The sequence below is a fragment of the Nomascus leucogenys genome, chromosome 3 (assembly GCF_006542625.1).
Source record: "Nomascus leucogenys isolate Asia chromosome 3, Asia_NLE_v1, whole genome shotgun sequence".
In the NCBI taxonomy this organism is placed as follows: Eukaryota; Metazoa; Chordata; class Mammalia; order Primates; family Hylobatidae; genus Nomascus; species Nomascus leucogenys.
The window spans coordinates 26382338-26407800 of NC_044383.1; the positions used below are offsets into that span (position 1 = coordinate 26382338).

Consider the following 25463-nt stretch of genomic DNA (forward strand, 5'->3'; position numbering starts at 1 on the left):
CGTGACCTACATCTCCTCGTTTAACACCCTCTGCACTGCTAGACACGAGTAGAAACTGTTTGATTTAATTGAATAAGTTCAAGAACCGCAAAATTAATGTATAGTTATAGAAGTCAGAAGAGGTATTACTTTTGTCAGAGTGGATGCACATAGGTATTATTGACTGAGAAGGTACAGGATCCTGCTCGGATGCTGAGAAAGATTTCTATCTTCATCTTTGTGGTTGCATTTGTGTGTAAAAATAAAATCACAGCAACAACATATAATTAAGATTTTGACAATCTTATGGATGTGGGTTAAATTTTAATATAATTTTCAAATATTTAAAAAATGCTAACAAACATTGTCAATGTTACCGGGCAGAGTTCTCTTTAAACTAACTTCAGCTAATAGCAATAGGTTAGAAAAGAGGAACATTTTCAGTTGATGATGTTTTGCCTTAAATTGCCATATTCATTGATTCAAGTTTTCTCTTAGGTGTAAATTTAGCTTTATGTGACATTTGTGGTGGGTGTTTATGATTCATCCTAGTGCTGATCGTCTGACAATATTAAGAAAGGCTATTAAAAATGTGAGAACATTAGCTATGTTATTCACTCATTCAAGAAACACTGTCTTCTCTGTGCCTGCATTAGGTTATGGACTGAGGTTAAGAGATAGATGACACAACCCCTAACCTACAGGAGTTTGCAGTCTAATGGAGGAGATGGCTAACTTAGAAGATGAGAATTTAAAAAGTACAATGTCAGAATAGGCATAGAGTGCCAAGAGAATATAGAAAAAAGAGATACTGTTTACCTACTTAGCACCTACAACAACAGAACCAAAAAGTACATTACAAGATGATCTCCATAATGAGAACCTTTAAAAGTCTGTGGATAAATTTCAAACATTTCCTAATATCATGCCAAGATCTAGTGGATGATGGCACAGGACATGGCAGGCACAGACCAAGAATTATGCTGCAAAGAAGGAGGCCATCAATTTGGGGTTAAATCTATGGTAGCAGATATCAAAGAAACAAAAGTAGTTAATGTAAGTCTAAGAAGATAAAGCTACGAAAATCTAGAAATATCAGTGAGTTGGATGAGAGATGGAGAAATGGAGAAAAAGATTTTGTCTGCGGGCCTCTACAGAAATTGGGCCTTTAGATAACAGGCATAAAATACCAGTTTAACAATGAACCGATTGACTTCTTAGATAGGGACTCATTAAACCACACCTGGAGAACCACAGCTCCTTTTAGAAAATGAACAGGCCTCAGCTAATAATATACCTCATAGCGATATACCTGATGATAGTAACTGAGCAGGTAGTTGAGTGGATCCTAATAACAGTTTTTCAACAATCATGGATCTACGTCTAGGCAGCTTATTAAAGCTCATTCATATCTTCACACTCTATCTCCACAAGATAAATTGCATGTGTTGAATAAGGGATGTATTAAGGGATTCCCTGGCTGGGCGTTGGTGGCTTACGCCTGTAATTCCAGCACTTTGGGAGGCCAAGGCAGGTGGATCATATGAGGTCAGGACAACATGGTAAAACCCCGTCTCTACTAAAACTACAAAAATTAGCCAGGCATGGTGGCAAAGCCTGTAATCCCAGATACCTGGGAGGCTGAGGTAGGAGAACTGCTTGAACCTGGGAGGCAGAGGTTGCAGTGAGCCAAGATAGCACCAATGCACTCCAGCCTGGGAGACAGAGTTAGGCCCCGTGTCCAAAAAAAAAGGGATTCCCTTGGACCTTTTCTTAAGTTAATTTCTCAAGCTGCAAAGAATAATTCAAGTGCATAGTTAAAAGCTCAGTCTCTTGCCCAATCTACTGTTGATGTCCTAGAAACTTGCAAAGATGCAGATTGATGGTACAGTGTTTTACGTAAAACACCGGATTGGCAATAACTAAGAAGGCGGTAGTTTATCCCATCCTTTCAATTTGCTTCCAGAGTGAAACTTCTGCGTTCCCACACCTGTTCTCTACTCTTCTTTTTATATCTTCTGGGGTATGGTGGTCTTTAAATTGTATTTTTACCCTAGCTGGAAATAAGTTGATTTTTTAAAAAAAATGAATGGATTTTAACTCTTTGTCTGCCATCTAGAGAACCATGTTGAAGAACAGTGTCAAACTGAAGTTGGTATTTGAAGTATGAAGCAACTTTAACAGCTAACATGTATTGAGTGTTCACTCTGTCTCAGGTAAATCAGTTTTACATGAGGAAGGTGAAATAACCTACATTTTGCAGATTAAGGAACAGGGATTCCAAAAGTCAAATGCTAATGTACAGTTAGTGAGTGACATGCATGGGATTTAAAAGCAGGATTTTGATTTTCAAGTTTAGGATTTTAAGCCCCACACTGTACTGCCTCTCAGCACAAGACAGACAGACACAACAGACTTTGTGCCTTTGACCGCCTCTCTTCTTTTCCTCTTTGGTGTCCCTCTGTGCCACTACCAGAGCTTAGCATACTGTTGGGAATATCTGGACTGGAGGCCTGCTCTTGGTCCAGATCAAACAGAGAAATGGGAAGCAGCATAAAATAGTTAATGTCTGTCCAACTGTGCTACTGATTCTTTGATTTGTTTCCTCCTTCTTCTGTAAGATACTCTTTGCTTTGAGTGAGAGGTCCCAAAGATCTTGTTTTTCAGTGGCTACTGTACATTTTATAGAGTTGTATTCTGCTGGAATATTATGCCCCAGAAGTCTACTGAATTTGGCTTTGTATTAACCTCATTCATCTTTGGATAGGTTCTTGTTAAAGGGGACTAAAATAACCAAAGACTTCTTATCATATAGAAGCTTTTGGTTGTGCAATCATTGGCCTTTAAAGAGTTTTTTGAGGTAGTGTTTTGTTTCTTTTGTCTCCTCTCCTCCAGTCAGTATTCCTGAAGCAACAAAAGTGAAATGTAGCTCCAACTTTAGTTTAAAATAAACTGAGTTTATTTTTCCTATTTGTATTTCTAGGGAAGTTGGACCAGAAAACGTGTTATGAAGTTGGTTTCGTGATTTAGTACATCAAAGCCTTTTTATATTAGACTTACAGGCTAGAGAAAGACAGAAAACAGAGAACACAGAAGTTACATTTTACAGTTTTCAGATCATTTTAAGACTGTAATAAAGTTATGTTAATGCATTCTCAGACTTTTTGGTAAAGGTATATTTTCAAAAATCTAATAATACAATCTTTACATAAACTTATTTAATCATAGTATATTTTTATCTATTTCACTTTAAGTATGAATATTAAAATTGGAAAAATATATATGCATATGTGAGTTTACATAATGACAGTGATATTATTTCATGCTTCTCTTTTCCTATTTAATTATGCAAACTATCCTTTGAAACCTGAAATGATTGTATAAGCACTGCATAATAGCTACACAAAAATAATGTGGAATTTTAATTCATGAATATACAAATTGGGAACAGAATTGGGCAAAACAAGGGGGAAAAGGATAAAAAGACAATCTGCTCTAAGTCTTCTCTCTAAGTCTGTGACCTTAGATAAATTTCTTTGTATTCTGTAAGATACAGGCAAAAACTGCCCCCTACCTATCTTTTGTAGCTGCTGCAAGATTTATTAAACTAGGGGGAAAAAAGCAAAACAAAAACTGTTTATAGATGTGATGAGATAGAGGGTACACAAATCCAAGATAGTTTTGTTATCTCCAACGGGTGTCCAAGGTAGAATTAACTTTCATAACATCCTTATGAGTTAGGTAGATAATCTTAGCCCTGTTTTTAAAGATAAGAGGGCTTATGTTCTCCTACTAGCACCACTTAGATTGGGTGTATGAGAAGGGATACAATTACTGGATTCAGAGCTAGGTCTCTATTTATTGATACCTGAAAGTATTTTAAGGGGCAGGTTAAAAAAATCCCATCATTCTGTTGGCAGGCAATGAGAATAGCCTGCATATTATTCTCCCCAGTTTTCTTTCTGTGGTTCTTCATGAAATTGATCTGAAATGCAAGACAAGACACCTTGTCTCAATGGTATCCAAGGAGAGCCAAGTATTTTGAGAACTATTAAAAGACACTGTTCAAACGATGAGGCATATAATGTGATTTAGTGCAAACTGAAGCCAAAGTAGCCATCAGAAATCAAGAGACTTAGGAAAAAGAGAAGACCAAAAACCAATGAGACAGTTAACCTGTAGCTTATGCTGTAAGATTTTGTGGGGAGTGGCTATACCACTCTCTTTAACACTACTCCCCACACACAAAATAAAAGCAAATAGAAATGGAGAGTATACATATTCCCCTCAGCCTAAAAAAGTGCACACTTCTTCCCAAAATTGCTTGCTCAACATTACTAAAAATGTTTCAAGCTAATTAGAGTGCCTGACACATAGAAAATCATCAATAAGTGTTATCTGTTATTAGTCGGATTCGGAGTAAAACAGTATTTCATAAAATCAAGAACATACTAGGAATAAGAATGCCTACATAGAAACCTTGTCTCTTTGCACTAATTGCTGTGTGACCCTGGTTACTTAATATCATCTGTGAAGTAGGGAAAATGATAGTACTTATCTGATATAAGCTTTGTAAAAAAAAAAAAAAAAGGCATGAGCTGGTACATTACTCCATAGCATACTTTCTGGCATAGAGTATATATCTGATTTACAAAGTATTAGTTACTAAGAGTTGTGCTCCTAGGCTTGTTATACTGGTGCCACCCAGCTAACCAGCCATTATTTATTGAGCACTTAATAAACTAGGCACTGAAAGAAATGTTGAAATGAGGTTAATGTTGAAAATAAATGTTGAAATAAGAAGGATATGGCCTTTATCCACATGTGGATTTTTTGGAAGTTATTAACAAAAAACAGGTTTAAGTAAAATAATTAAATGCTGTAACATACACTTAGAAAGATCTGGCAAGAGACTGATACAGAAAATGTGGAATAAATTTCTTCTTTAGGCAGAGGTTCAGGAAAAGTCTCTCTAAGGTTGTATATTTAAAGTGAAGGTCTCAAACAAGAGGAGTCAGCCTTATGAAGTGGGGTTGGAGGGTGGATGTTCTAAGCAGGCGGAACAGCATGTGCAAAGGTCAAGAACTGTAAAAAACTGGGCACATCAGAGAAAAGGATAGCCCCTAATGGCTGGCATATTAGGATGAGGGTAGAGAATCCCGCCAAGTGTGATTGAGAAGTGAGTACTTGGTCAGCCATGGTAAGGAGTTTGGATATTATTCTGTTTGTGAAGGTAAGCTGGCAGGAAGTATTAAGCAGTTACAATAAATTATATTTTTTATCCTTTTGAAAGACTACTTTTGCTGCTTCGTAGGGCAGTGTCCACACTTTTTTGATTGTGCACACCAATCAGTATACAATGACTATATATGAATAAATGCTCCTATTCTTTGTCTTTCTGCCTCTGCTTCTTTCTCTATCTGCTTCTGTCTCTCTCTTTATACATATATATGCATATATAGGAATATATATATACATATGTTTATATTGTATATAAAACTATATATAACATAGGTATATTAATCAATAATTAAATATTTTAGCAAGGCTAAATTTTAATCTGATTAAAACTAAATATATCACCAAATTCTACTATTTTCATCTTGCACAAAAATAGATCACCTCAGTGTGCTTGTGCCCTTGTACTTGTGCCATCTTTGGAGATGACTATTGGAGAGAAGGAATGGAATAGTGCAATTATGGAGTAGAGTGAGCAGTTGTTGTGGTAGTCCAGATGAGAAATGATGATAATTTAGACTAAGTCATGGCATATTTGTCACGTGCACAATGAAAAGACTCCTTATTGGAATTACAGATTTATGTTCTCTACTAGCCTTTGATATCAATTACTTTCCTAACAAATGATTCATTCTTATTACATCATATTATATTAATACAAATCTATTGGATTGCTTAGTGGGTTGTTGAATTGAAAACATCTTGAAATAGACTTCCCTCCATGATTAGCCTATTTATTGTAGTCTTCTGGAAAAGGGGAATAATTTAGGAAATTACTGGTACTTTCCTCTTCTGTTTGTTGGCAAAAGTAAACGGGGAGCAGAGCCACAAAAAGTAAAATGAATCCATCTATCTACATATGAACAATACGACTTGCAGCCAATTTCATCCACACTTGTGTAACTTCTGTCTCAAATGAATAATTAAAATCAGGCATTAAAAACTTGCCTGCTCTCTATGAACTCCCAGCAAATGGACTGCAAATGCTTTCACTTTAAAGGGATCATTCTGACAGGTGTGTTTGAAAAGAGGTTGTAAATTCTGCGAAGGAAAAATCAACTCTACTTGTACCAGCATTCTTCAGGAGGCGCTTCCATTTTGAAACCAAAATAACATAAATGTTGGTAGGGCAATGATAGACTAAGGCCAGGAAACTGAATCCACTAATGTCTTCTTTTCCATTTTGCTTCTTCCAGCCTATATTTGGATGATAATTTATTTGGGTTCTGATTCTTTACTCTGGTTTTCCTTTCTTGGAGGAATTCCCATGTACTTGTACTTATCCAGACTGGAAAGGAGGTTAGCAGGGCATAGAAAGAAGTCATTAAGTAAATGATCCTGCAAAGCTCTAAAAACCTTTCTGAGGAAAGAAAAAACGACCGCTCTGGGTTTTGACAAAGAACATTTGCAATTTGAAGAGGAGAGAGGACCTCTGGCTCTCCTCTCCTCCATCTAGAGGCCATAGCCTGCCAGACAGCCTTTCTGTTTTGGAGGATCCAGGCATAAAGGTGCTTTTGCTTGTATTTCTTCTTTAAGGACAAACGGGACGCTCTTTTGTCCTTTTAGGTACTCAAGTTTAATGGCTGAGAAGCCTGCCCTCCTTGCATTTGCACTTTTCCTGCGCTGGTCATAAGAACAATAACTTAGGCCGATATTTTACAACACCTCTGTGGATTGGATTGATATAACAGACGTTTTCTGGGACAACATTAGAAAGAATTTCATTAATTGAAGAGTAATTATCACTCTGTATTACTTTGAACTTGGCCTCATCGCAAACACAGTATACAGATTTTTCGGTGAGGTTATCATTCTAGTATGAAAATGAACAAAAATGTAACTAGAAACTGGAATTGGTACTATTTTGTTGTGTCATTCATGTATTCAATCAGTAAATATTCATTAAATAATGTAATAACTAACATGTACATAAGAGAATATTACGTATATGAAGACTGCAAAGAAATTTGAAACCATTTCAACCCTTAGAAGCAAACTGTCTAAAAAGGATTCGATTTTGAGAAATTCTTTGCCATTTTCAAAGCCCATTCACCTGCTATAAATCTTCATCTGAACTTATGAACAGTAGCAGGGGTGCTAGGCTGGGCAGATACTATAATCATACAATTATAGAATTTTAGGAGCGGAAGGGCTTTTAAAGCTCATCTAATGTGACCATTTAATTTTAAAGCTTAGGAAGCTGAGAGATTGTGATTTGTCTGAGGTCCCAAAGCAAACCAGTGGCAGAGCACCATCACAGACTTGCTAATAGGGATCTCAAAGCATGTCGCAGTAGCACTGGGCCGGGCACCAAGTGACACAGAATAACTATAAGTACTGTGCCTCCTTTCCTGTATTTATTTGTTATGCAGATATACATTAGACTCACAATCAATATTTATTGAACTAATGACTGGCAAATTTCCTCCCATGTAGGGTACTGTGCCACGTCCTGAGGAAAATGGTAAACAAAAAGCAGGTCACTTCCTCCAAGTTGCTCGAAATTTGATCTTCCTGTCCTCAATGAGTTTGCAGTCTCTTAGGGAAACCAAGATATATCCGCTTAAAAAACGCGTAGTGGAAAGCGTTTTCTTAAATATGATTGCATGCAGGAAGATTGGGTTCAAATTCAGTGAATGCTTTAGGAGGTTAGGAGAGAAATCTAAGCGTTATAATTAATGGGAAAAAAATCCCCCAAACTAACACACACACACACACACGCACACACGAGATCATTTAATTACATCACTCTCTGCTGCTGCCTTTCCGGGATCTCCCCCAGGCTGGGACACACAGGCTCTGCTGCGGGTAAGGTCAAGATGCCAACTCAGGAAGCATAAGAGAGGCAAGGAGCAGAAGCCCAACCATCCCTATCTCTTCAACTAGAAAAGACCAGAAAGACGGAGAAAAAAGGAAACAGCAACATAGACTGATAGAAACAATAAAGCAGAAATAGGAAGCTCCCGACACAGCGACTGCTCCAGGAGCCCGGGGTCGACCGCCCCCGCGGGCAGGGTGCGCGGACTCAGCGCCGGGACCCGCGGCCGCGGGGGCGCAGAGTGGGCGGCGGGGAGAGGCGGCGACAGCGCCTGCGAGGCCGAGGAGAGGTCGCCGGCGGCGCCTCCAGCGCCCGGAAACCCGGTGCGCAGCGCAGCTCGGCCGCGGGACGCGGCGCCCGGAGCCCCGGCAGCGCCTGCCCTCCCTCCCGCATCGCCCGCCAGCGCCCGCGCCCGCTCCGCCAGTGACTTCAGCTCAGCTCCACCCCCGCGCGGCGGCGGCTCGCTCCGTCCGGACCCGCGCTCTGCACAAGCCCAGCCCGGGCGAGCGGCCGCCACCTGCCTGGCGCCGCCTCCGCCCGCCCCCACCGCGGCCCAACTTGGATGGAGTTGGGGTCCTGAGCGCCGGCCCCCCACAGCCGCCAGCGCAGAGCTCCGCGCCGCCACCTTCGATCTGGGACCCCTGTCTCCGCTGCTCTTCGCTCCCGCGATGGGAAAAGTTGGCGCCGGCGGCGGCTCCCAAGCCCGGCTGAGCGCGCTCCTCGCCGGCGCGGGGCTCTTGGTCCTCTGCGCCCCGGGCGTCTGCGGCGGCGGCTCCTGCTGCCCCCCGCCGCACCCCAGCTCGGCCCCACGCTCGGCCTCGACCCCTAGGGGCTTTTCCCACCAGGGGCGGTCAGGCAGGGCTCCTGCCACGCCCCTACCCCTCGTAGTGCGTCCCCCGTTCTCAGTGGCCCCCGGGGACCGAGCGCTGTCCCTGGAGCGGGCTCGGGGCACTGGGGCATCCGTGGCGGTTGCTGCACGCTCCGGCCGGAGGAGACGGAGCGGAGCGGATCAGGAGAAGGCAGAACGGGGAGAGGGCGCGAGTCGGAGCCCCCGGGGAGTGCTAAGAGATGGAGGGCAGCAGGAGCCTGGGACTCGGGAGCGGGACCCGGACAAAGCCACCCGCTTCCGGATGGAGGAGCTGAGACTGACCAGCACCACGTTTGCGCTGACGGGAGACTCAGCACACAACCAAGCCATGGTCCACTGGTCTGGCCACAACAGCAGCGTGAGTAGAATGGGACTGAGGGCAAAGGGGTGGAAAGATGGAAAGGGTTAAAGTCGGCTGTGTGATCTGATGGAGAATTCGGGGGAAATAGGGTTTCTGGACTTGGGAGATGCTGCAAACTGGTCTCTGCCCACTTCCCCCAAGAGTTAGCATCACCTACTAGGAGACCAACCTCCCCATCTCTCCCACCAACACCATCAGAGAGAGTCCTCTCCAAATGCCACAGCTTCAAACTGAGGAGTCAAATCCCTATTTCCTGTTGCCTTGGTCGCATTGGTGTGTGGAACTGAAGACCAGGCAAACAGGGGGGTTAAAGTTCTCCTAATACAGAGATGAAAGGGTTAAATTTCCAGGCAGGCTGACATCCCCTCAAATGACTTTCCCTTTACTTGCCAGACCTATGTACTGGCTCAAGGAAGATTAAGAAGACCCATATATGTAGGCGTTTTATTTTTTATTTTATTTTAATTTCATGCAGGGCTCCTAAACCCTTCTTCCCCACAAGGTAGAACTGCAGTGGAGAGTATATAAGGTGTTCTTTAGTGTATCCTCTGCTTTAGGGACCAAGTGGATGCAAGTTTCAGGGCAGGAACTCTCCAGCATCTTCTAACAGCACTAAGTGAGTGTGTTTTGAGAACTGGGGCTTTCCAGCCCGTGAATGAGCGGTTGTTCTCTGGCATGGTCAGTCCCAGGAAGATCAGATATATCCCAGTGACAACAACTCCCTGTTCTCCCCCATTGCCTGACCTCCTCTAATGAAGAGCACAAATAAAGACTTAACATTCCCTTTATGAAGGCAGGAAAGGGATTGCTCAATTCCAGGAGGCTGGATTCCAGGGGACTTAGGATGCAAGTCCATGAGCTTTGGTCATATCAGGAAAGGTTTTAGATTTTCAGAAAAGCTTGCATGTCTGCAATCTGAGGGAGCTATTCCCGTTTAAATTGAACCTAGAAACTTCAGTGAGTTGAAATAGTAAAGAACCAGCTTTGATTGTAATAACTAAAAGTGATTTTAAAGTGTGGAAACTTCTCCAGACATAGACAAGAACATAACAACCAAGGATTGGTAAAATGGGGGAAAAAATTTCAAGTTTTACAGCTTCAACCAGGTAATTGAGATTGTAGTGTTTGTAATATGCACAATTTACGCAGTCTGGTACCTTTCAAAACGTTTTCTGTTGTGATGTAATTCCCACAAACCTTCCCAGAGAAGTGCCACTTCAGTGAGTTGTGCTCATTGTCAGCTTTTTAATGAGAGTTGTGAACATTTTAAAATACTAATCTGTCATCATGAATTCCTTGGGTACGTAGATATAAATTGTATTAAGGCACATCATTATAGATAATATTTAGCATTGATATATCTGTCCTGAGAGTAGTAGCAGGGTTTTCCCTACAATTCCTCCTTCATGACAGAGTCTGTGATTTTATATGGTTCTCAGGAGTGGTTTGATCAAATAAATGAAGCTGAGATTCTTTCCACTCAAGTTCTGGAGACCCTTGCCCTCATTCCTTACCTTAACTATTATATCTTTCATATCATAGCCACTAAAATTAATCCTCTAATTTGAACGTGAATCTTCTTAAACTGACTGAATAACTTTCACACTGCTTTAAGTGATTAACTCAAAGCTTCTGGCTTTAAGGGGAGATTTGAAACACATCAAACATGTTAGCTCTTGTTGTGTTAAGAAGTAAAAGACTTTGGACTCAAAATGTTTCTGGCTTTTGGTGTAATTCAAGCTGTAAAATATCACTCACCCATTAGACCTCTTTTTTTAGCTCGTCTCTTGAAAGATCTTGGAAAGAAAGAGAAAAGTAGAATACATCTTTGGCAAATTTTTAACCTCCATTTAGGAAATGGTGCCAAGCACTGCCAGCATTAAAAAATAATAATAAATGGTGCTTACAATTCTATCAGGGCTTTTTAGGGTCAGGGCATTGAACATGCAGGCAGGTCTGAGATAACGTAGGAAATAAGGTGATGAGTGTTAAAGTTTTGATCACTCAAATCATGTTAACTAATGAGGTGAGATTTCTGCCCCCTGAAGTCTCTTATTCCATAAAGACCTCTTCTGACCCAGTCTCTGCTCTGGTCATCACACACAAAGGTGTTTCTTCTTTTTCTTTTTTAAGTATATACATACAGATAGCGGAGAAAGAGAAATAGTCTTTATCTATGTCCTCCAGAACAAAGCCAGTCCTACGTATCTGGACCAGACTCAGAGAAAGTTTAAAATATTTTTTAAAGGGAAAGAAAGCATAAATAAACTTTTTTTTTTTTTGGCAGTTTTGTAGAATGCAAAGCAGAGTGGAGACCTGAATTCTAGTTCTGCTTATTTGTGGTTTGACCGAAGCAAGTTGAGTGTCCGCTGAATGTGGATTTTTTCCATCTCTAAAGTGGGGGCTATGCCGGTCAGATTAACTACAGAGAATTAGGATCCAGGCTATATATAAGAGGGCAGTGTGACTTTAAAGCCTCATACACTTGTTTGGAACTCTCAACAGCACTTCACTTTACCCCAGGGTGGGAAATCCACTAATTTAAACCGGAGGGCCAGATTGGAGTGGTGGTGGTGGCCGGGGGAGTGGGGGGGGGGGGCATGGGGGACTCTTAGCTTTTCACATTTAGATGTCCTCCCCTATAAATCTGCCCCCAAACCCATTCAGGGCCACAGGCAATGCACATCCTGTGAACCCCTCTCATCTTTAGCAAAAAGCGTTTGCTAAGAAGAGTCTCTGATTATGACAACACCTGCATTCAAGGTGCAAATGCATGGTAATTATAGGCTGCCTGTCAATCTGGTGAGGAATTCTGGATGGTTCACTCACCTCCTTCCCTTCTCTTTCCTGCCCCCTCAGCTGTTGGACTTGAGCAGTTGTATAAAGACATGTCTGTTTTGCCTCGTCTGTGGGTGTGATGTGATTCCTCTGTACTGCAGTCTCGATTGATGGAAACTGTTGCTAGAGTTGGTGGAACACCTGGGGGGATCTTCTGGCATGAAAGGTGCTGGGTATGAATCATTTGTCATGAGCTTGGTGTCGTAAGCAAGAACATATTGTTCCCACCCTACTCATCCCAGGCATGCTGTGCCCTGATCTAAATTTATATAGTAATCCTTAGAGTGTTAAAATATATATTTGCCTTTATATGTATGCATAATGGTGTATGTGTTTATTCCTTATTTCCAAGGGATTTTAAAGTGCTGTAGCATTAATCTTTATAAAGTCCTTTGTAGGTAGTAAGTAGGTGATGGGTGTTAATATCTCTTTTTCATATTTTTATGCTGGAGTTAAGTTTAGTATTTCAATTCACCACTCTGCCCCTTTCTCACTGGCAATCGTATTACAAGATTTGTTAACAGAGGGTTTTACTTGACTTCTATTTTGCCATGATGACATCTTTAATGTTACATTTCTCATAGCACATGACGGACTGCTTGATTTCTGTGTACCTCTTTGCTTCTAGTTGTTCTGGGATTTGACATTTACCATCCAACATTAGTGAATAAATTGAGTCCCAATCTGGGCCAACTTTTGGGGTAGATGCTTTACGTTCATCATCTCACTTAATTTTTCACAGAAATGTCATGTGTAGGTGTTATTATTGTCATTACATACAGGAGGAAACTGAGGTTCCAAGAGGCTAAATGAATTGCCAAATAGACACAGGAGGTCAGTGGCAGAACAGAGACTGTCACCCAAAGTGATCCTATTCCCAAACTGCACAGAAGGGCTTGTTCAGTGGACTTTAAAGTAGGACGGAAAAACTCAGACCTTTTGGAATCTGTATTTTAGATAATCCTATCTTGAGTTGATTTCTGATGATGGTGGAGGAGGACGTACTCTTAGCTGGAAGCTCCATCTCCTTGTAAAAAAGCGAGGACATTAACATGTGCCTGTCACATTGCACCCTTTACCTTAAGTAGTGATTTGGTTGTTCTCTCATCCACCCACCTCTTCATCTTCAGTGAGACATGGAATCTGCACCTGGTGATTCAGTGAGCAAGAGGTAACCTGCGATCATTCAGCTTTCAGCTCAGTTGTTCTTCAGGAATAGATTCCTTTTCTAATTTAATGACAAATCTGATATTATAGACACATTGGCTGTGAATGTTTGACTTGGCTATACATTTTGATACAGTTTTTTTTTTTCGGTGGGGGGGAGCTGACCTTTTAAAAAGTAAAATGATGAAAGATTTTAGCTTTCTCTAGCAAGCCCACGTAATTCCTTCTCTCAGTACTTAGTGCTATATGAATGCTAATGTGGTGTGATTTGGAAGGCAATGGGTTTGAAATCAAACAGATTTGAGTTAGAAACTTAGTTGTCCTGCTAAATCAGCACATTGCCTTGAGTAAGTCACTTGAATTCTTTGAGCCTCAGTCTCCCCATCTAAAATATGGGGATAGTATATCTTTCGGAGGTTTTTTCCTCAGGAGGCAACATCGTGGATACAAAGTGCTTTATTCCTAGTAAATGCTCAATAAATGCTACTTACTCACGGGAAGAAAGAGTTCTCTACTGGGAATTAAGAATTGTGGGTTATAATACTGGCTGTATACAAAAATTTGATATGTAGTCATAGCATGTTGAAATGTTTTAGCCTCAATTTCATCCTCTGTAAAATGGCACTAATAGAGTAAAATCCATTACAGGTCAAAACTAATTTAATACTTTGTTCATACAGATACTGGACACCTGCTGCATTTACTAAGTAAAGTGCACTAGGAGTGTTGGGGATGTAGAAATGACACAATGACCTATACCCTTGACCTGTAAGGGAACAAACCTTTTATTTCACAAGGTTCTTCGTTTTTCCTTAGTTCATATGCATATCTGTTTAGGGGAAATCAAGTAATTTAAGATCCCAGCAGGCCTTCATTTCAATCTGGGCACATGGGTTTGCAGCAAAACATAGTTTATTAGGTTTATTGTATTACATCTTCATGTTAAGGAACTTGCTAACTTTGGACCCCCCTTCCCCCACAAAAAAATGCTACATGTGAAATTGGAAACTAAAAATCTCTTAGTTATTTAATGAGATTTTCTAGAGAACATTGATATGCATGTTGACTGTCAGAACTACATCCACATTTTTTTAAAGAGAGACCTTAGAAGTTCATAGAATAGGGCAAAAAAGCAGATACATTAATCTCATTTATATATGAGAATAATAATTGCTCCCATTTAGGAGTAATTGCTATGTGCCAAAATTATGCCAAGAGCCTTACGCAAATTATTGTATTTAGTTTTAATTCAACAACTATTTATTGAGCTCCTAATATTTGTCATTCACTGGCATAGGGATATTTGTGAAGTGCTACACAAGATGAAAAGAAATAATTCCTGCCCTCAATGAGCTCTCGGTCTTGTACCCAAAGAAACTTCTTAAGAGACAGCAGGAGATGTGCGTTCTCTGAGGACAGAACATGCTGTAGGAAGTCAGGGGAGAGTTGGGCATCTTCTGGCTGGGATGGCCTTCAAGCTGGATTGTAGAGTAGGTACTTCAGACAAACCTTGAAATGTAGAGAAGATTGTTAAGTGACAGTTGGAGATTATTACAAGGATATTTTTAGCTGAATGGATATCATGACTAAAGGTCAAGAGATGTAAACATTCCTCTTTATATCCAGGAATTTAAATTACTTGATTTAAAAACTATGTTTAACCAAAGTTTTAACCTTAGGAATGATTGAAAAATGTGAGTTAAGCAAAAAATAGACACATCAATCTTGTAATAAATTTGGGTACATTCCAAGCCCAGTAGGAAAATAAAAACCTTTATGGTCACTGAGAGACATGACTGACCTTATTTGCACATTAAACCTTAGCTGGAGTCATCATTGTTTCATTTTTACCTTGATATTTTCCACACAGAGTTTTCACAAAAGGACTTTCTTTTAAGTTATTGGTGAGAGAGATCATTGTTCAGGCTGCCTTGAGGATAAATTAATTTGGCTCCCTGCCAGCTTATATTCAGTCGCTAAATGTATGTAAAATATTTGTCCTGTTTTTGTGTATGTCGTAATTACTGTCCCTTATTTTGCGGCTAAAAGGTGTGGAGAAGGCACCTGTGTCTCCTGGAGGGGAAACTGGCCAAGCAGCGTCTCTGCAATGGCCAAAGGGGATGGCAGAGAAGAGATGTGTTCATTGCGAGGTGAGGCCAGGCTCTATAAAAGTGCAGTGGTTCCTATCAAGGAGCTCAAACTCTGTTCCGACTGTACGGATGGAGTAAGCAAACAGTTGGCAAGAAGCAAAGGTGGAATCTTACTGTGCACCATTTAGAATGAAAGAAAAGGGCTTATCCTAGAATGTAGATAGGAGTAAGAAAAAGGATGTGGATGCTCTGTCAGAAATCCTATGTGAGATTTTACACACATATGAAAGATATTGTGTCTATTTCTATAGCACTCCTGAATGTTTTTATACCACTTTAGATCAGTTATAGCCCTTTTTTCTCTTTGCAAAATGCTTCAGTTTTCAAAGATCAACACATTACTTCCATTACTTAAGGTATTTTTTCTCACCACAGTTCTATAATATAGGAAAGACAAATGTCATCTACACTCTCAGATAAAGAAACCAAGATGTTCCTATTAAGTAGGTCAGTTAGTGGAAGAAGAAGGTCAAATAACATTTGGTCACACTGTAGGAGTGATTCTTGGTTTGGCCCACTGCTGGCTTGCCGCAGGCAAGAGTTAGAACACAGCTGCACCCTAGCCTTGTGGTTTATCTGAAGCCCATCACAGGCAAGAGTTAGAACACAGCGGCACCCTGGCCTCGTAGTTTGTCTGAAGCCCATCACAGGCAAGAGTTAGAACACAGCGGCACCCTGGCCTCGTGGTTTGTCTGAAGCCCATCACAGGCAAGAGTTAGAACACAGCTGCACCCTGGCCTTGTGGTTTTTCTGAAGCCCATGCACCTGTATCCATAAGGTTTTCCGTTGTGGGAAAGAGAGTGAATATTGGCCTAAGAGCTCCTGAGTTCTGGGTTCAGCTTTTCAAGTTGTTTGTCTTGGGCTTCAAAACAAGTAGCCTCATGCAAAGTCATGCTCTTGGCATTGTTTAAACCACTTAAGTTACCTTAAAGAGTGATGATGGGACCTTCTGGAAGTGAGGTTCCCAGTAATAACCTGTCTGCCATATGTATTCCACTGCTAATGGACTTCAGAGATGAGACTACTTATAACTGGGTTTATTGCAATAGCGGCTTGGGGTAGAAAGGAGGTATAGCCATCTCTTCCTCTCTTTTTCTTATGCAGATAAAAGCTAATTAAAAATAATATTAAAGGTGGTCTTACTACGTCTTCCCATATAGGAAACCTAGAGTGTCCATCAACATTTTGGAGCAGCAATAGTCAAACTGAAGGACTGCCTGTTGATGCTAATGGGTTTTACTTGCTCAAGGATTATAACTGAGTTACCAGCTATAGCTTTTTCTACTACTAACTTTTGGGATGAGAGTGGAAGAAGAGAGCAAAGGAAAGTTTGCTGAATATCAGGACAACTCTGTCTACATAAGACATACTGATTATAACAGAAGTCTCCTTTAACAAAAATAATATAAATAACCACCAATTTAGTGAACAGCTTCCCTGGAAATAGGATCTGGAACATCACCACATGATTTCACTTGATTCTCACAACACCTTTATGAACTACGTATTGTTATCCCCATTCTAAAGCTGTAGAATTCAAGCTTAAACAACTTGCCCAAGGTTACCCAGCTAGCAGGTGGCAGAGCTGGGATTTGATTTTTGGCCTTTCTGGAACCAAAGCTCTTTGTGCTATAAATCATGCATTGTATGGGTTTATTTTTGTTTAAGTTTATTTTTGAATGGGTTTATTTCTGAGTTTCTTTAGAAAGAACTCCACAATTCAGTGCAGATGGGGTGGTAGGGGAAGTCTTGCTATGAATGACATATCTTGGGGGTCTCCCTTTCACTTCACCCCATTGTCAGGTCACTGACACTTTACTTGGCAATCACCTGCTCCATGATGCTCTTTGGGTTGAAGCCCCCACCTCTGTCCATCCCCACAAGTGGCTTCTGGGGGTTATTAATGTGTGTCATCTTGTTATCCTGGGAGGATGTGTGGGATGGGCTGTTTGGTTTCTCCCTGCTGACTAATGACCCTACAGTGACGGTGTGCACAACGTGTACACTTTTTAAAGAAAGTGCTAATAAGAATCACGTTATCAGACAACTAACTAATCATGTTGTGCCCTGGGACCAATAGATTGATGCCTCTAGTCATCTTTCCCTAACCAGAGTAACAGGAGCTATTGAGACACAAAATCATGGGCCATCAATCCTTCTGCTGCAGGGCCTTTGGTGGTTTGTGGCCGGGTGGTTTGGGGCCGGGTGGTGGGTGGGTGGGTGGAGCAGATTAAAAGCGAAAGATCTTCCCCTTATCTCAGCAATTCCCACTGTACATTCTTGATTATAATCATTAAAGGAAAAAAGGCTATTTTAGGCACATTCAGCACCCTGGTTTAGAAATTTATCGTCTGCAGCCCTGCTTGCCCTGACTTGCCTTTTTCTGAAATTATAGAAGAAATCTTAACTGGGCAGCCATGGGCTCACTCATAGGTGCCTGGGGCAGCTTTTCTCAAAGTACTGTCCTCATGGGTCCTGCTTTTGAATGCCCTGATAGGGGGAAGGGACCAGGAATCTGTATATTTTACAAACTCCCTAGGAGTTTCTTGGGAACACTCAAGTTTGAAAACCATTTCCTTAAGATTTGCACGTGAGTTTAAGAGTCCATGGACTTCTTCCATTGTCTACATAATTTTGTGTTAATATGCTTTAATTTTTCCCATGGAGAGATGCAGCCCACAGTGTTTATCAGCTTCTCAATGGAAACCATGACCCCCTACAGTGAAGACCTGGTGGAATGGGAGGCTCTGTAAATCACATGGGACAGTACAGTGTCGCCCAGGTGAAATTTCTGTCATTCGGTGTATACTAAAAAATTATCTTCCTTGGCTGTCCACATAACCACAGGCAAAATATGTCTTAAATGGCAAAAAGTACACATGATTTAAAATATAATTTATTGGGTTAATTGCCAACTCTACTATCCACTAGATATGTGAACTTGTGCAATTAACTTTATCTCTGTCCTTAGTTCCTTCATCTGTAAAATGAGGATACTAATGGTATATTTCTTATATGGTGGCTTGATGATTAACAGAGATAATATGACTTCTTAACAGAACATCTGGCATACACTAAATCATCAATAAGGGTTAGCTGTTATTATAGTTTCATTGATATTAATAGTGCTCTAGTATGGCCTATTAAAAGATGTTTGTAATCTGACATTCATGATGTTGTTTCTGTTTCTGCATTTAGGTTCTCTCGCTCCAGTTCTATTTTCTTATATTGAAGATTGGGGCACTGTCCTAATCTTTTTAGCATCCCTCTCAGCGTCTCTAGCTGTTTCCACTTAATACTTGCTTACTAAATATTTCTAATTTTATTTGCTATTTCCTTGGGAAAGTTTTTTTTTGTTTTTCATGTGTTGTGAACAGCCTATAACTTTGTACCTGTGTGTTGTAGAATAATGAAGTCATTAAAAGGTTGATTATAAAAATATATATTTTTAAGTGGGAAATTGTCCACAAAATACCAGAATAAAAGATTACAAAATAGCACAAACATAAACCCATTAAGTCAGAGTTTTTGTCTATGTTGTTCTCTCATATATCCCAAGTCCCTAGAAATATACCTGGAGGCCAGGCGTGGTGGCTCATGCCTGTAATCCCAACACTTTGGGAGGCCGAGGCGGGCAGATCACTTGAGGTCAGGAGTTTGAGGCCAGCCTGGCCAACATGGAGAAACCCCATCTCTATTAAAATACATAAATTAGCCAGGCGGGTGTCTGTAGTCCCAGCTACTTGGGAAGCTGAGGCAGGAGAATTGCTTGAACCTGGGAGGTGGAGGTTGTAGTGAGCCAAGATGGTGCCACTGCACTCCAGCCTAGGTGACAGAGCAAGACTCCATCTCAAAAAAAAAAAAAAAAAAAAAGAAAGAAAAGAAATATACCTGGAAATAGTAATAGTTTGAGACAGTTTTTTTCAATTATTATATACTGTAAAATTAAAATTTTGTGGAAAAAAAGCAGGAAAGATATGACTCAAAATGTTTGCCAGTGATAATGATGAATGTTAGGATTCCATGCAAGGTTTCTTGTGTTTGTTCATTTTTTTTGTCATTTCTCAATAAATGTGTATTGCTTGAGTTATTTTTAAAAGTTATTTTAAAATGAAAATAAATGAAAGAGAGAGCAAATGAGTTTGTGAACTTGGCCTCATTAAAACTGAATTCCAGGCAACAACTGTACAAGAGCTCACATTCAAGTTGCCTGTTTCCCTTTTAATCACTATTGTTGGGAGACAGTCTGCTGTCCAGGCTTTTTGCAAAAGAGCAAGATCACTCTGTTTCCTGGGTATGCAGCAGCATGTGCTACCAGGCCTTTTGTTTATCATCGCCTTTGTTGATTCCAGAGAGAATGATCGATGGTAGTTTCACCAGCCTGACTATATATCCCAGAAATTCCAGTGACCTCCATTCACCCAATAAAACAACATATGTTTCAGTTTAAATCTCAATCTCTGTCTTTATTTTGGTCTCCATTTCCATATCATATAAGTACATATAAATATATACATAATAAATATGTGCACTCTTATATGTCTGTATATGTTCACAGCAACATAAGCACCAATGTACAACATTTAAGTCTCCACTCTTAAAAATGAAATATTAGTATCATAAGGCCACAGTAAGGATGTTTACTGATTGTGAGTGCTGATTGGAAAGAGAGCTCCAGAACAAGGAGAGATGGAAAAACAAACAAACAAACAAACAGAGAGAAGGAGACAGAGAGACATAAATAACAGATATATGGAAGACAGAAAATGATTAAGAGAGAGAAGAAAAGGGAGAGGGAGAAAATGAAGGAGGGAAAGGGAAGGAGGGAGAAGGGAAGAGAAAGAACATAAGTGCATGACAAAGGCAGAGAGAGGCAGAGGAAAGCCAGAGAGCAGAGGCAGATTGAGAAGAGGAGGAAAAAAGAAAGATGAGAGACAAAGAGACACGGAGAGACCACAGGCAAAGAAAGTCATATTGGGAGACAAAGACAGAGCTGTGATGGAGGCATATAAACAAAGCAGGAGAATCACAAAAAGAGAGTAAGAGATGAAAATAAAAGACAAAAGTGTCAGTGAGTGTATTAGTCCATTCTCACACTATTAATAAAGACATACCCATGACTGGGTGATTTTTAAAGGAAAGAGATTTAATTGACTCACAGTTTGGCATCACCAGTGAGGCCTCCAGAAACTTACAATCATGGCAGAAGGGGAAGCAAACAGATCCTTCTTCACATGATGGCAGAAGAGAGAGGTGCAGAGTGAAGGGGAGGGAAAGACCCTTATAAAACCATCAGATCTCGTGAGAGCTCACTCACTATTATGAGAACAGCATGGAGGTAATCACTTCCATGATTCAGTTACCTCCCACTAGGTCCCATGTGTGGGGTCCCCATCCAGGCTGCTTACATGGGCTGGCATTGAGTGTCTGTAGCTTTTCCAAATGCATAGTGCAAGCTGTCAGTGGATCTACCATTCTGGGATATGGAGGATAGTGGTTCTCTTCTCATAGCTCCACTAGACAGTGCCCCATGGGGACTCTGCGTGGGGAACCCAACCCCACATTTCCCTTCTGCTCTGTCCTAGCAGAGGTTCTCCATGAGGGCTCCACCCCTGCAGCAAACTTCTGCCTGGACATCCAGGCATTTCTGTACATCCTCTGAAATCTAGGCAGAGGTTCACAAACCTCAATTCTTGTCTTCTGCACACCCACAGGGCTAACACCATGTGAAAGCTGCCAAGGCATAGGGTTTGCACTCTCTGAAGCAATGGCCTGAGCTGTACATTGGCCCCTTTTAGCCACAGCTGGAGCTGAAGCAGCTGGGATGCAGGGCACCATATCCCGAGGCTACACAGAGCAGTGGGTTCTGAGCCTGGTACACTAAAGCATTTTTCCTCCTAGGCCTCTGGGTCTGTGATGGAAGGGCCTGCCTTGAAGGTCCCTGACATGCCCTGAAGACATTTTTCCCATTGTCTTTGTGATTAACATTTGGCTCCTTGTTACTTATGCCAATTTCTCCAGCAAGCTTGAATTTCTCCCCCCAGAATTTCTCTGCTTCCTCTTCAATGCTTTGCCACTTAGAAATTTCTTCCACCAGATACCCTAAATCATTTATCTCAAGTTCAAAGTTTCACAGATGTCTAGGGCAGGGGCAAAATGCCACCAGTATCTTTGCATAGCAAGAATGATATGGTTTGGCTGTGTCTCCACCCAAATCTCCACTAGAATTGTATCTCTCAGAATTCCCACTTGTTGTGGGAGGGACCTAGGGTGAGGTAATGGAATCATGGGGGTTGGTCTTTCCTGTGCTATTCTCGTCATAGTTAATAAGTCTCATGAGATCTGATGGGTTTATCAGGGGTATCCACTTTTGCTTCTTCCTCATTTTCTCTTGCTGCCACCAAAAGTGCCTTTTACCTCCCACCATCGTTCTGAGATCTCCCCAGCCATGTGGAACTGTAAGTCCAATTAAACCTCTTTTTCTTCCCAGTCTTAGGTATGTCTTTATCAGCAGCATGAAAGCAGACTAATACAAAGAGTGACCTTTACTCCAGTTTGCAACAAGTTTCTCATCTCTATCTGAGATCACCTCAGACTGGGCTTCATTGTCCATGTCACTACCAGCATTTTGGTTAAAGCCATTCAACTAGTTTCTAGGAAGTTCCAAATTTTCCCACACCATCCTGTCTCTGAGCCCTCCAGTTCTCTAGGAAGCTCCAAACTTCCCCAGATTTTCCTGTCTTCTTCTGAGCCCTCCAATTCTCTAGAAGTTCCAGACTTTCTAACATCTTCCTGTCTTCTTCTGAGCCCTCCAAACTGTTCCAACCTCTCCCCACTACCCAGTTCCAAAGTTGTTTCCACATTTTTGGATATCTTTACAGCAGTGCCCCACTACTCAGTACTAATTTACTGTATTGGTTCATTCTCATGCTGCTAATAAAGATATACCCAGGACTGGGTAATTTATAAAGGAAAGAGGTTTAGTTGACTCACAGTTCAGCATGGCTGGGGATGCCTCACGAAACTTACAATCATGGCAGAAGGGGATGCAAACACCTCCTTCTTCACATGGCAGCAGGAGAGAGAAGTGTAGAGTGAAGACAGGGAAAAGCCCCTTGTAAAACCATCAGTTCTTGTGAGAACTCACTATCACGAGAACAGCATGGAGGTAACTGCTCCCATGGTTCAGTTTTCTCCCACCAGTTCCCTCCCATGGCACGTGGGGATTATGTGAACTACAATTTAAGATGAGATTTGGATGGAGACACAGCCAAACCATATCAGTGAGTGAGAAAAGCTTATAATCAAATCAAGGGCGTAGAAGAACTGGTCCTAAGAAGACTGTGCCGTTCCAAAAGCACAGTGCTTCACTTGCCTTTTGCTTTGAGTGATTTTGCACCCAACCATGTCAGATGTAACCATGTAACATGTGGCTAATGCACAGGTAGCCACTATTGCATGTGTGATGGCTTTGAAGCCATATGTTTGTCAGATGGGTGTGGAGTGGAAGGGGTTCGTGTAGTATTTATGCATTATTAAGAATCTCTTAAGAGTGATTTTGTTTTGGAAGTGGGACTGATGTTCTGAATGGTGGAAAGACAACTTTTAACCTTTCCTTTTATGCCAGTTATGCTGTTCTGAATTTTTAACATGGGCATGCATTTCTTTAATAATAAAAATACTAAAACATGTTTTAAGTGGCTGTTGTGTCAGCACTGTGCTGAGTGCTGGGAATACAAAGATGAATAAGATCTGATCTTTACCCTTAAGGGTGCATATTCTGGTGGAAATAGACCCATAAACAATAAATTGCAATTTACTGTGATAAGCGCATAATAGCCCTAATAGAGTTTTGTGCAAAGTGCTATGGGAGCAAAGATGAGTGGGGGACAGCTAATTTTGCCTGAGAGTGGGAGGTAAGGTTTTAAAGGGAAGTGACATTTAAGCTGGGTCTTTATACAAGATTAAAAATTTTGCAGACAGAATAGGGTGGGGTAGGAGAAAAGGCCATTAGTGCCTGTTTTTAATTCTTCATATCTTGGGTCTTGGGTTGATCTTAGGTTGTTAGCACAATCACCAAGCTGTGACTGGGAGAACACTTTCTTCATCATCTCAGTGTCTAAGATATTTGGAACCAAGGCTAACAGTGTTTTAAAATATCAGATTAGATTCCACATCTTAGAATGTCGTGTTCTCGTCCTCAGACTCGACAAAGGAATTTGATTTTCTCAGAGATAAATTGCCCCCCTAAATCTTCACCCAACCAACACACACAATCAAGAACGCACATGCATGCGCACATACACAAAACCATTTTAAAGCATCATCATCCTCTCTCTTCACAGTTAAATCTGATTAGCACAATGGCGATGGGATTTTTTATTGTTTATTCTGTATGTTTCTGCTTTTAAAGACTTAAAAGTGGTTGTTTTGGTATTTTCTTGGACATGCTTCTCAAATCAGTATTAGAGACAAGTATATTGGGATGAATCGGATGGTTACCACTTATGATTAAAGCATGATTTTTTTTTTACAGCAGTAAGAAAATGCAATAGAATATTCCACTCCAGTGTTATTCATGCTTGGTTATGCCTTGCCAACTGGAGACAGTGTATGTACACTAAATACATGGAAAAGTCCCAGAAAGCAAAGTTAGCTTTTAATTGGTTGGCCCTTTCCGTTCTTCTTGTCTACCTTCTAAATAAAAGAAAAAAAGAACAGAAAGCATGAAACTGGGGAGGAAATGTATGTATAGTCAGAGACAGAGGGAGTTGTGCTCTCAGGGCTGGCTTACCAGCCAGTAAATAGTTGAAGAGATACCTTCATGGTCTTTCAGTTCCCTTCTTTCCTTGCACAGAAGTCTCAGCAGACTGCTGTTTGAGATGATGTTACAAGGTCCCGATCTGGCTTTAGGGTGTTGCGACTTTAGATATTTTTGCCTAGCATTTTTTGCTAGATAGTAGAGAATCAATTTAGGAGTTTCATCATTTTAAGACAAAAATTAGTTAAGACAGAGCTTTTCAGCAGATCCCAAATATGACCTGAGACAAATAAATGACTATCCCCAGAGAGGATAGTCATTAGCTCCCTTCCAATCACCTAAGTCTTGGTTTAATACCCTCTATGAAAGTCTCCTTGACATTCATTTAGTTTAGATTGAAATCTTAGGGCAGGGAGAAGGGAAAATTGTATTTGCCTTAAAAGCTCACCAACTTTATAAGTACCCTAGTACCTCTTACTCAACTTAAATCCAGATATTGAAAATATCTTTAAAGAAAAGTTTGCATTCCCCATTAGAGGGAAAGATGTAATTTATCTTCTGTTGCAGGCAGGATTTGAGGTAGTTTAATGTAGGGTTTGCAAATTATAGCCCATGGGCTATATCTGTCCTACCACCTGTTTTTTATGGCCCACAAGCCAAAGATGGTTACTACATTTTTAAATGACTGCAGCATCCAGAGAAGAATGATATTTCATGACATGTGAAAATTATTTGATATAAAATTTTATTGGAACATGGCCACACTCATTCATTGACATGTTGTCTATGGCTGCTTTCCTGCTACAATAACAAAGTTGAATAGTTGTGACAGAGACTGTATAGCTCACAAACCTAAAATATTTACTCTGTGACCCTTTACAGGAAAGTTTGCCAAGGCCTGATTTAGGAGATTGGAGAGAATGTAAGCAGTGAGGCACAGTAAAAGTCCTGTGGTTGTCATCTGCATGCCAACCTGAGAGTGTTTTTTGGACCCTTGGTTTTCCTGGCTCAAAGGCATACACACTCCTAACCATTACAGACTTCCAGTCACAAAGTGGATCATTTATTTTCTGTCCCCGCCCCTTTGCTCAAGCTGCCTAAAACTTTGCTGCCTCTGTTTAAAAACTCAATCTGCCATGTCTGTGTCCACTTAAATCCTTTCCATTATTTAAGTCCTCATTTGGATATCACCTCCTTTCTGAAGATCTCTCCAACGCTTTCAAGAAGAAGGGAAGCCTGAATGTCATGAAGAAAAGATCTGATCTTATGTGCCAGGTCATTCT

General features: G+C 40.8%; 1 protein-coding gene across 3 annotated transcripts in view; it reads left to right on the plus strand.

Annotated features, from left to right (window-relative positions):
• Window positions 1-8171: 8171 nt before the first annotated feature.
• The window catches only part of SORCS1 (sortilin related VPS10 domain containing receptor 1), a 602977-nt gene continuing 585685 nt past the window's right edge, over window positions 8172-25463 (plus strand). For 2 of the 3 annotated variants that reach the window (XM_030807336.1, XM_003255446.4), the window contains exon 1: window positions 8172-9261. In XM_030807336.1, the coding sequence (XP_030663196.1) occupies window positions 8704-9261 (558 nt within the window). In that variant the 5' untranslated portion in view covers window positions 8172-8703. The remainder of the gene's footprint in view (window positions 9262-25463) is intronic. The other variant, XM_012505615.2, reaches the window with a different exon arrangement.